The sequence below is a fragment of the Papaver somniferum genome, chromosome 4 (genome assembly GCF_003573695.1).
Source record: "Papaver somniferum cultivar HN1 chromosome 4, ASM357369v1, whole genome shotgun sequence".
In the NCBI taxonomy this organism is placed as follows: Eukaryota; Viridiplantae; Streptophyta; class Magnoliopsida; order Ranunculales; family Papaveraceae; genus Papaver; species Papaver somniferum.
The window spans coordinates 134,849,887-134,862,043 of NC_039361.1; the positions used below are offsets into that span (position 1 = coordinate 134,849,887).

Sequence of the window (12,157 nt, forward strand, 5' to 3'; positions counted from 1 at the left end):
GGGGGGGTAATGGTGCCCCTTATCTTTAGAGTGTCTGTATTTATAACTCTGTGTCAACTGCACGTGTATAGTGTAGTATAAATGCTTTGTTCAGACAACACCTGTAATTACAATTACACTGATATTGATACACAATATGAAATATCATTTTCACCTGTCATTAGAGTGGACATACTTTGTGTTGTGGTGTTTCAGCTGGTGATAAATTTTACCGGCACCTGCCATCTGAAAAGAATATTCAGGCTAAAATTCAACAAAAAGAATATGAAAGTGGAGAAGTCCTTTGTGGACAGCTCAAACAAGTGGCTATGATCCAACGCACAAAGGAATCTGTGACATTACAGTAAGCAATGCAATGCAAGATTCTGGCCCTCGTAAAGCGCTGACAGCGTATTACTGAGACAAGAAAAATGAGTTCTTTTTTTGGTAATTAAGAAAAACGAGTTCTTAAACACAGGAGAACTGTTGAGACCAGAAAAAGGAGTCTTAAACACGTGAGTTAGTACAATGTGACCTTGTTTCCCCAAGCTAGTAGAAATTGCATTTGCTAATAACAGCTGCCTATGGCTATGTCGGTAAAGGAGTTGGTCATGAAGCATTTTTGTCTACTGTGGGCCGGGTTGTATAGTGTTAAAACCAGTATAAATGTAAATATAGAAAAACAACGAATTATAATTTTGGGCATACCAAAATCTTCCAAGACATACTGAATGAAGACAAAAAAGGTTGTGAAATAGCAAAATCAGATAATCCCTTAACCCAAATTTTTTTAATGGCAACTCTGCCCTTTACGTATTAGTGTTAATAATCTTGATTAGTGATTAAATATTTTGTTTAGTGATTAAAATAATTTTCAGAATTATAAGAGTTGTTTAGATGAAAAATTTGAGGGGAAAAAAATCAAAGATTTGGTTTGGTTAAGAAGGAGAGAAAGAGAAGGAGAAAGTGAGAAAATTCTATTTCTTGATTCAATGGAGGATGAGGAGGGTCATCATTCATCTAAAAAACCTAGGAAAATACATATCAACTACAACAATGATCCAGAAATGGCTGATTTCTTAGATTATGAGAATAATTTTACACCCACTCAAACTCAAGCTCAAACTCAAACACAAACTCAAGATGATGATTTTTATGAGCCAAATCCTGATAATGAAGACATTGATGAGGAACCCAATGCTTCTAATACACAGGTACACTTATATCCTATACTTAATCTCACTTCTATAGCTCTCAATTTTCAAAAGTTAGGTTTTTTGAATCATGGTTCGGCGAAACAGGTTGAGGTTCGGCTCACATCTATGAGCCGAATCTACCAATTGATGAACGGTTCGGCTTACTGAATCTGTTTACTGCATGCGCCGAACCTATAATTTCCAATTCCAACCCTTTTGCTAGACACTAGTTCGGCTTATATGAAAGTTTCATAGTAAGCCGAACAACATCCTGAATAGCCCGGAATAGAATCATTACTAATTCGGCTTACATATCCAAAATCGTATGTGCCGAACATAATTTTTTAATTTTTGGGTTGAAATATTGTTACTGGTTCGGCACATATGGAGAATATCGTATCAGCCGAAACCTCTTATGTTCAAGGTTCGGCACATAATATGATTATCGTCTGAGCCGAACATGAATTTGTTAATTTTTGGGTTAAAATATTGTTCGTGGTTCGGCACATATTGAGGATATCGTATAAGCCGAAACCTGTAAATGTTTATAGTTCGGCACGTAATGTGATTATCGAATGCGCCTAACCTTGTTATTATATTCCCTTTCTAGTGTTTAACCTTGTGATATTCTTTGTAGATCGTGCTTGGACCCATGGAAAATCAACCTGATCCAGTAGACATAATTCACGAGGATACCAAGGATCACTAAAACATGAAATTGAGGAACATCAACCTGATCGTGCTTGAGGAACACCAATACTGGGTTACACCAATAATGATTTTTAAGGCTCGGCTTATAACTCAAATTATAGAAAAAGCCGAACCTGAAGGACAAATGATTCGGCGCGTAACTAACATTAGAGGATAAGCCGAACTCTGTAAATTCGGCGCATAACTGTTAAGCTATTCATTAAAACATGAAATTGAAGATGTCCATAACCCAATCCCAGCACCATTAAAAACAAAGTTCAGCACCTAAAAGCAAAGGTGTTTGCAACACCATAAAAGTGTACTTAAAACTTAAGAAAAAGTGTACCATAAAAGTGTACATAAAAGGGAATTTAACCATGAACCCTCTTCTTAGTTGCACGACCACCTCTTCTTCCACCTTGGTCTTCATCTTCCGACGCATCATTACCGGGTTGGACGGTAGCACCACCTTAGCTTGTACCTTCACCAACTTGTCGAGACCTCTTAGTGGTAGGCCTTTGTTCGGGTTCCTCGGGTCCTTGTCCTTTGTTGATGATTGCATCCCACTTGTTGATGAGGTATTTTTGTTCTTCCACGGTCATTGGTGTTTTGCAACCAAGTTTGGCCTTCATTTTTTTCAACATCTCCCTACCCAACCTATTTTTTCATTTGTCAACAACTTATAACCATGAGGTTGAAGACATTTTTACCATAACTAATATATGAAAATAGTATAAAGTGAAGTCATTCTTACCATAATCTTGAAAACCTTGACTACATCTTCGGAAGTAGACTTGTTGGTGATCTTGATTGGCTTCGCCTTCCCCTTATCAGCTATCTTTTGCCTTTTCTTATTGATAATGAAGGGATGAGAAATTTGGTTATACCAATCCATATAGCCCGGATCCTCTTCACATGGATCATCAAGTAAAGGTGTTAACTTGGACGCATCTAATGTGTGATTGTCTAAATTATTCCAAAACTCAACGGTGGGATCAGGATCATACTTTGGTTCCCAAGATGAAGTGGTGCTTTTAGTTCCCTTACCACTCTTTGGTAACAACCTGAATTTCTCGTCAAACAAAGGAACCTTTTGGACGCATCCTAATTGACGGAGTACTCGCCTAGGATCGTATATAACATAACCACCGGGATACCACAATGGCCCATGATACATACCTACCGGCATATCCTCATCTTCAACAACTTCATCTTTTTCATCTTCCTTCTCATATGGTTGAAAAGTGACATCATCAACACCAAGACGGTCTAACGTCTCTCTCAAACTTGCCACCAACTTCTTTTTGTTCCTTTTCCTGGAGTCCTCGTACGCGTACCGTGCTGCAGTTGGCTCTGTATCAACATAATCGACATCTTTCTCAAATACTTTGGCCAAGTTCAAAATTGGGAAATGGTCATATATCCACACCTACATCCAAAGAACCACATTAAAAAAATCAAAGGAATTGAATTGATAGAAACAAGTTTTACTTGGAAACATCAAAGTAAGAATAAAGTTTGCAAACATCAAAGGACTCAAAGGAATGGTAATTACGTCATCTTCATCAGGAATGTGTAAACCAGTGATCCGTCGATCATCATCGTCCTTCTCTTTCTCGGGTTCTGCCACCTTCTTACCTTTCTTGTCTTTCTTGGGTTTTCCTTGGGGTTGTGTTTCTTGATGAACTTCTTGATTATCATTAACTTCTTCATCTTCAGCTATTCCTTCTTCTTGTCTTTCAATTCTTACTTGTTCAGCTTCTTCTTCTAAAATTCCTCCTCTACCTCCCACTCCCAATTTTTTCTTACCTCCTCCTCTAGGATCGGGAGTTTTAGAAGTAGAAGGTGTTACCTCCATCTTCTTCCTCTTTGTAGCTGCATTGGTCCTGACACAAGTATGAAAGTTATAAGACTAATTCGAACAACAAAGAGATTTGGAAAGCCAAAAACTTGTAAGAAAATAAGAAGGCTCGGCTTACCCGAAATAACACATATGAGCCGAATCATGTCTTGAAATTTTTATTAGCTTACACAGAGAGTGGATCGGCTCATACCACAAAACAATTATAAGCCGATCCTATATATTCGGCTCACAACCGATACCGTCGAATAAGCCAAGTCTATGATTATGAACTCAAACATGTATTCGGCGCAACATGATATCATATAAATAAGCCGATCCTATACACTTGTAAAACTTATGAAATTTTAACAATGATATTCGGCGCAACCCTAATACTATCGAATAAACCCTAAGCACATGCAAAAATTCTGAAATTCAAACAACAATTATTCGGCACAAAACTAATACTACCATACAAGACGATCCTACGCACATGCAAAATTTCTGAAATTCACAAAACATATTAGGCACAAAACTAACACCATCGAATAAGCCGATCCTAAATATAAGTCTTTGTGTCACTAAGTTCGGCTCAAAACGGATTTCAGATATACGCCGATCCGTTCATATGCACTTTCAGGGTTCAGTTTCAAGAACAGCTCGGCGCACATCTAAGATTTGTTTTGCGCCGAACCATACCCTGTAACCGCCGCAGAAACATGATTTTGACAATCGACCAAACCAATCTAAAACATCAAATACGAGATGGGTTTGTAGAACTAACCTTCTTATTCTCATTTCCGGAGTTGGTTCTTCTTTAATCTCTTCTTCCGGTTGATTTTGTGGTTGATTTTGAGTTTGTTCTTCACTCTCTAAATCTTCTTCTTCTTCAATGGGTTGTTGAGTCGATCGATTTGAACGAGATACTGGCTTACGACGACCCATTATATAGATGAGTTTAATCGTCGACTAAATTTTCACGAATCGACGATTAAATTTCCGCGATGAAAAAAAAAAGGAAGGGAAGGGTGAATGAGTTCGGTTGTGGAGAGGAAGAAGAAGAAGGTGAATGAAACTAATTTTAGGTGTAGTTGATTATAGGTTTTGTATTAGGGTTAGGGATAGATTAGTAGTAATTTAAAGGATTTAAGGGCATATAGGTAATTGAACCACCCCATAGGGTACTCCTTATAAGGTCACCCAAATTAGGACTAGTGCTTTGTATGCCTAAGAAGATTTTGGTATGCACAAAATCAAGGTTCAAAACAACAGAGAAAATTAAAATTGAATATAGAAATGGAAAAAGAAATATTCCCCAATTTTACAAGGGCCAGTATTGCTTCTTCCATGACCCAAATTCTTTTCTTCTAAGCTTTAATAGTGAGAATATTAGATACTGATCAAGAATTGTATCTCTTCAAGAAAGCAAATATACCAATGCTGGCAACTACGGCAGTTCCGGCTGCTACCGCGCTATATGCGCCAGCCCATGCATTCCTATTTGCAAACTCCATACTTTGAGACTTTCCCATACTTGATTCTGAATAATCTAAATGCAACCTTAAACCCTGTTACAGCCATTATTTATTATATGAACTTCAAAAATGTTTGCTAAAATAATGAGAATGATACATTGTAAAATAAAGTTTCAGAGCCTGTAATACCTTCAAACCAACTTCTTTAGCATGTTCCACGGCTGTTGTAAGGTCGCTATCTGATGCAATAATGACTTTGTCGCGGTCTTCATCTTCATACTGCAGTCAAGACGAACACCAACATGGTTGGAAGTTGATGCGTGATAATCAACATATGTAATGAACTACTATCTCAAGCAAAACCAAAATCTGATTAACAATTTTGGGATACCAGAATTTGTGGCAGGTGGTTCGGATCGATGTCATCACCCACTCTCTGCAGAATGCATGTCGTAAGATCCGTTAAGCTTCTTGTATCTGAATCACCGAGAACAACAGTTAACATGAGTTCCAAATTAGCTTACCACATTCACAAACTACTACAATAATATTAGAGGTGTATGTGTAACAGAATGTTCTGATTTAAGAAGGAATAGTACCAGAGGTGAACCTATGAAGCAGACCCTTCTTATCTTCAAGCTTGAAGCCAAAGGAGTTTGGTAGGTTGGATCCAGAATATCTACTATCCGGATCAGTTTCTTCAGAAGTTAGTTTCATGGATCCCTCACTGAAATGTGTTTAAGAAAATGTAAGTAGAAGGTTATAGAAAATTAAAAAGGTACAACTGCAAGTACATAACTTCACAACCTTCGTGAATCTTCATCTTCCAAAGGCCCTGATGCCATGGTAGAATCCCAAAAGTTTTGCATTATAGCGCTTGCAGGTTCATTTCCAACTCCACTATTTTCCACCTAATAGATATACGAGACATTGGTCAAATTACCAAATTGGAGCCTTAGATGACATCAGAGGATGCAGAGTTGACTTACTGTGGCTACAGCAGCATGGGTGATGTGAATTACATCAAGGACAGTAACAACACTTCCATCTGCAAACGATGTAGGCCAAGTCAGTGGTGAGTTTACTGAAAACTGATTTTCATTTCTATATTATTACAAAAGAGCAAAAATACCTCGATCAATGACAGGAAGGTGTAAAAATTTCCCGTCGTGCATCTTTTGTAGAGCTACAACAATTGGTGTATCTATTGATGCACCTTCTGGATCGGGTGTCATGACCTGGATATCATATACCATATTTGATACTTAGAAGTTTCAAAGTTAGTAAGTCATCCCTTGCGGTAGAGCAATTTAAATCTGCCACTCATATGTTTGTGTAGATAGTAGACAGGCTATATGTGGAAAATATTGCAGTTTGAGGAAAAAAGATATAACTTTTCACAAGTTAAAGTAAAAAAGGAGTACCGTCTCTGCATAAGTTGACTCTGGAGGTAGATTTTGGCCAATGACTCGCATCAAAATATCCTTCGAACTTATATAGGATGTCAAAAAGACATAGTTTCTTTAGCAGGTGACGAACAAAATAAAGATACAGGAGCTAAGGCAATGGTTGAGAGGTACTCACGTTAAGATTCCGCATGGGTTGTTGTCTACTGTCACAATCGCTGACTTTAACTTACACTCCAGCATTTTCTTTGTTGCCGTTAACACTGTGTCTGTTCGTGAGACAGTTACCACCCTAAAACACTCCTTTTTGATGAGTCAATTTATAAAAGAAAATCCCCATGAAAAATAGCTGGATAAATTCTATAAATTCGATGACTAATGATGATATTACCTACTTTGAATTCTCATCAACGATGGTAGATAAAGAGGGTTTAAACATGCGCTCCCTAATAGTTTCAATGAATGTATTTGGTCCTGTAACGGAAAAACGTTAACGTTGCTGAAAAGAGAACAACGATCAAGATGTACGAGTTATTTGATAATAAGATATGCACCAACCAGATGCCGAGGTTCCCCATTGTTTCTCTACTCCCTCAACAGCAGCTGCTATGGCTTTTCCCTTCTCAGCCACCCTTTCCATGCGTGCAATAGCATCATATAGACACTTTGCAATATCAACTAATGCAATAACCTTCCCATTTTCCACTACAGGAAGATGCCGAAATTTTCCTGATAAATGTATGAATGTTAGAAAATAAAAAACAAACCATGGCAATGGTGACAAAGGGGTTCCTAAAGAGTGTTAAAAACCTTGCACCATTTTCTGCAAGGCTTCCACAGCCGGGGTATTAGAGAGAACAAAAGCTGGATTCCTCGTCATAACATTGGATACAGGTGTATCTTGAAGATTTAGCTCACGAGCAATGACTCTAGTTGCTATGTCCTTCATATGATAAAAGAAAAGAAACGGAAAAAAAAATATTAGTACATGATTAAAAAGAAGAACTAAATGATTAATACTCCAAACAAAGATAAACCCTGTCTGTTAATATCCCACAAAGTAAAGCATTTGAGTCAGTTAGCAACAAAGCATCAGCTTTACGAGAAACCATTCGATGGCATGCCTCAAAAATGCTCGTAGTTTCAGGTACTGTCAAAGCCCTTGACAGCCGTAAACGCTTAACCGTATGCTCACCAGCTGCTCCCCTAAATACAAAACAAGGATATAACAGTTAATACTCCGCGTTACCCTAAAAGAGCATGCAGCATCCTATATCTGATTCCGACTTTCCATGTATCATAACAGCATTCAGCTTCTATACTATGCACAAATTGTTTATGTTCATTGGATCAGTTTTCAGGCAGTCTTAATCAAATGGGTTCATATTAGTATGTTACAAACACTTTTAAGATATGATTAATTTACAAAGTCTATACCCATTCGCAAATCCGCTATCTTGTAACTAAAGGGAAACATTATTAATAACAGACATTATCAAGTTTCGGTGGTATAGAAAGAAACCAAAACATTTGCGTTATATAAAACATACATGTAACGGGAAGACGAAGTCGATCTTCGTCCAAGATTATCAATGCCTCCGATATCCATACTTTTCCTCCTCGTAAGAGAAGATGAAGAGTAATTACTTGATCCAAAATTCTTCCCATAGAAACCTCCTGAACCATTCATCTTGAAATTCCTCTGTTACCACAACAACATTCAAGATCAATTAAAGCCATCAATTAGATAAAAAGAGTAAACAACAATGTACACATTTACAACCGCAATATAATGGGAGAACCTGAAGAAGCCGGCCGGAATTCTCTGTGAACTATATTTCCCGTGAAGAAAAACCGACCGGCAAATTCATGATCATGAGATAGACAATGTGGGCTAGGAAATGAAAACCTTGAAATATTGAGTGTTGGACATGTTTTAATCCCATTTTCCAAATACAGCTCTTTTGCTTATTAGCAACACAGCTAATTTTTATCTCCAACTTTACAGGAAATTGACAGTTTTCAATTTGTGGTCCTACAGTTGCCACATAGGTGGCATGTCATACTTTTGACCAAAGTCAAAGAAGGCTGAAAAAGCCATCCCCAACTGAGAAATTTTGGTCCAGTTCAAGAGCACTTAATCAAGATCAACTTTCATTATTACATTATGTATACAAGATCTTGATGGATTTATCTCTGGGAAGTGATACACAGACACACAGTCAAGTGTTTAATTTTAATATAAAGAGAACTGGAGAAACTCACTATTCTCCAAACCAAAGTCAGACAAAGATAAATACGATAATCTCAGAATAATGGCACTGCAGCTATTTTGGCATTCTAATGAATCAAGAGAATTTGGTGGCTTGGTGATTTTATTAATGGAAACAACAACACCCAAAAACCAAGAAGTGAACAAAATTTGTGATATGCATGCAATAATTATCATTAGAACATCAATTTAAGATTAAATGCATCTACATTAAATATTTATAAGTTAGCCATTTCTAAGTTTCTTACCTGAAATAACATGAACACTTGGTGACCAGGTATTTCGAAAGCAATTTGCATTACCATATCGACCTTGTGTTTTTGACCTCAACCCCTGGGCCTTATTAAAAAAAAATAAGTGGGTAAGGTAACCTTCTTTGATATTTCATTGTTATGAAACTCAAGTTAAAAACAATGGACAACAAATTCAAGTTAATTACAGGAACTTTTGTACTTGCCTCGTATCAAATGGGCTCTGGTATTGGAAATACATACCTCAGTCCTATACGACCAACGGGGCAGTACCACCCAGATAAGCACGCAGTTATCTAATAAGACATTCCGTAAATGTTTCAGTCACATACAGATTTAGCCAAAGTAAGCTTTTGAGCTGCTCCACAGAGAAATAACTAACTATTAAATAAGGGCATTGCTTGGTGAAAATTTTCTTTGTCGCATTTTTTGAAGAAACTCTTTGGCTTTCTCAACTTCTTTTCTTTCAAGAAATCCCTTAATAATGGTTTCATAGGTTACAGCATTTGGAACGCAACCATGCTTTTCCATTTCAAATATCAATTTCTCGGCCTCAAATAAAATACCTTCTCTGCACATGCCACTGATCATTATGGTATATGTTCTAACATTGGGAACTAATCCTTGATTTGGGATTTCATGGAACAATTTCTTTGCATCTTGAAATTTACCAGCCTTGCACAACCCATCAATAACTAAACCATAAGTCTGAATATCAGCTTTATACCCCTTAAGTTTCATAGACTGGAATAACTCTGTCGCCTCATCAATATGTCCATTCATGCAAAGGCCATCCAACATGGCATTATATGTAACTGTCTTTGGAGATACACCAGTTGATTGCATCTCGAATAGCAGGCTCCGTGCAATTGTAACTGTTTTACTCCTGCATAGTCCATTCAGCAGAGTAGTGTAAGTAACTTGTGTTGGCTTTATTCCCTTTTGCTTCATTTTCTCGAAGAGCAGCAGAGCATCATCCAACTTAAACTTCTTGCAATACCCATTAATCAACACACTGAAACTGTATAAATCATGCTCAAGACCCTTATCAACCATTGAATCAAACAATTTCCGGGCTTCCTCTATCTTACCTGTCAAGCACAAACCATCTATCATCAAGTTATAAGTAATCACATCAGGCTCCTTGCCTAACTTCATCATTTTCTCGAATATCTGGTTTGCTTTCCTCATCTCCCCTTCTTTGCACAGAGAATTTATTAGTATATTATAGGTAAATACTGTGGGTGAAACCCCAGTTCCAGTCATTTTATCAAACAACTGAAGGGCAGAAGAATTCGTTCCTTGCACACATACCCATTTAATCAAAGTATTGAATGTTATAATATTAGGATCATATCAAACAAACAGAACCCATAATCAACTCCAGTTAACTGGCAACAACAGTTTATTAAATGTGAATATATTAGGTTGAATGCCAATCGATTTAATCTAGTTATACATTGGAAAAACAGAAGAATGACATCTAAGTTTTGAGATTGAAATGAATAGATGATTGAATGTTTCAATAGCTGGTAGGGGGTTTAACGAAATCAATTTATCGAAGTATACTAATGCATCATCAAGTTTCTTAATTTGACCAGATGTGCACTGATCAAGTGCTTGTATTTCAAAGTGAGTTTTCTTTTTCTTTTTTTGATAAATTGAAATTGAGTTTTTTGACTACCTGATCGTGAAACATAACTTCTTCTTCTGCTTCTGGTTGTGATTAGAATCAATGGAGGAGGCTGGACTGACAACAAATAAAGGTTATTAACATTATTGTTGTGTTGAAGAAATGGACGTTTAGTAAATGATGAATGGTTTATCCTTCTCATGACTAGATGATTCATTTGTTTTTCTTTAATGGAGGGACGAAGACGGGGTTAAGGTCCAGTACTATAAAAACAACCACTGTATGTATAAATGATTCACTCAAAAACCCTCACTCCCAAACACAAATAAGCGGTTCGCCCTAGAAGTATCCGATATTTTAACTTCTTTTTAACTAGGGGCCTCGTACTATGGATTATCCCTGGGTTGGGCCTTAACCTAATTTTTCCTATTTGAAATCAGATATCTTTTAATTTTATTTTTATTTTCATTTTATTATGATGGAAAGGCTAATTAAGAAATACTCCATACACAAGTTTATAATTTCTTGTTTATCAAATACATTTGAAATTATACTAGATTTTTGAGCTCGTTGTTGAAGGTGAGTTGACATATGTTGAAGGCTTCTAATCGTTGCTACCGAGTTTGTTGTTGTATTTTGGTCTCTGCTTACCTATGTGAATTGTGCTTGGGGAGGTTTTACTACGGTAATAGTTTCTTCAATTGTATCCTCCCATAGCCAAGATTACTAGGAATATTTGTATGTAGCGTTAAGCTTATTGTATTTCTTTTTTCTTTTTTCTGCAAAGAAAATTTCATTGAAAATTAACTTATTAATGTTTGACAAGAGAAAACCAGAAAATGAAATTGTGATAACTTCCAAGCCAGAATGGCAGAAAACCTATATTTCCTAGCGTAACATTTATTAGCAAGCATATTTGTGTGCAAACAATTTCACCTATCAAAAAGAACTTAAATGAAATCCAAGATCCTCATCGGTCCCATTAAACTCCCATGGTATACAAGATTTTTCCTTCAAATGCCTTGATTAGTCGATCTCCAAAGTGACATCTCTACAGGCCAAATAATAGTATCCAGCACCACCAAACACTCCAGCCACAGGGAAAGTTTGTACACCTTGAGCCAATGTGTGTACCTGAAAAATTATGAATTAGACCATAGCCTTCATCATTAGTTAAATGACAAAATGAAGCATCACAATTAATCTTGAAAAAGTTTCTACCAGGTGGATGCATTTGGAATGGAAACAACCGCATTATTAGCAATAGTAGCAGAGCTTTTCAAGTGGAAATTTATACACTGTGTGGTTTGCAAAGGAGTTACAGACTTATTTTTATTTATTTTTTGGTATAGTAGTTATATACTTGGCGTTGAAGGCTAGATCGCACTTCTCCATCTAAATAAACCAAGCTA

General features: G+C 36.7%; 2 protein-coding genes across 7 annotated transcripts; both read right to left on the bottom strand.

Moving 5' to 3' along the window:
• Positions 1–4,930: 4,930 nt before the first annotated feature.
• On the bottom strand, positions 4,931–9,481 carry LOC113276655 (CBS domain-containing protein CBSCBSPB1-like). 6 transcript variants are annotated; one of them, XM_026526281.1, is made up of 16 exons: positions 9,356–9,481; positions 9,110–9,200; positions 8,140–8,291; positions 7,627–7,795; positions 7,400–7,532; positions 7,148–7,318; positions 6,985–7,063; positions 6,768–6,881; positions 6,608–6,674; positions 6,316–6,421; positions 6,173–6,231; positions 5,991–6,094; positions 5,783–5,910; positions 5,575–5,660; positions 5,373–5,462; positions 4,931–5,276 (listed from the first exon to the last, which is right to left on the bottom strand). In XM_026526281.1, the coding sequence occupies exons 2-16, from the start codon at positions 9,164–9,166 to the stop codon at positions 5,109–5,111; spliced, it is 1,683 nt and encodes a 560-aa protein (XP_026382066.1). In that variant the 5' UTR covers positions 9,167–9,200; positions 9,356–9,481; the 3' UTR covers positions 4,931–5,108. The 6 variants fall into 6 exon arrangements, with proteins under 6 accessions (XP_026382066.1, XP_026382069.1, XP_026382070.1 ...); XM_026526284.1 differs by having other exon boundaries at positions 7,699–7,795; positions 9,356–9,480; XM_026526285.1 differs by having other exon boundaries at positions 7,714–7,795; positions 9,356–9,477.
• LOC113276656 (pentatricopeptide repeat-containing protein At3g22470, mitochondrial-like) lies at positions 9,465–11,012 on the bottom strand. Its single transcript, XM_026526287.1, has 2 exons — positions 10,797–11,012; positions 9,465–10,203 (listed from the first exon to the last, which is right to left on the bottom strand). Exons 1-2 carry the CDS (start codon positions 10,960–10,962, stop codon positions 9,497–9,499), a joined length of 873 nt encoding a protein of 290 aa, XP_026382072.1. The 5' UTR covers positions 10,963–11,012; the 3' UTR covers positions 9,465–9,496.
• Positions 11,013–12,157: the final 1,145 nt, after the last annotated feature.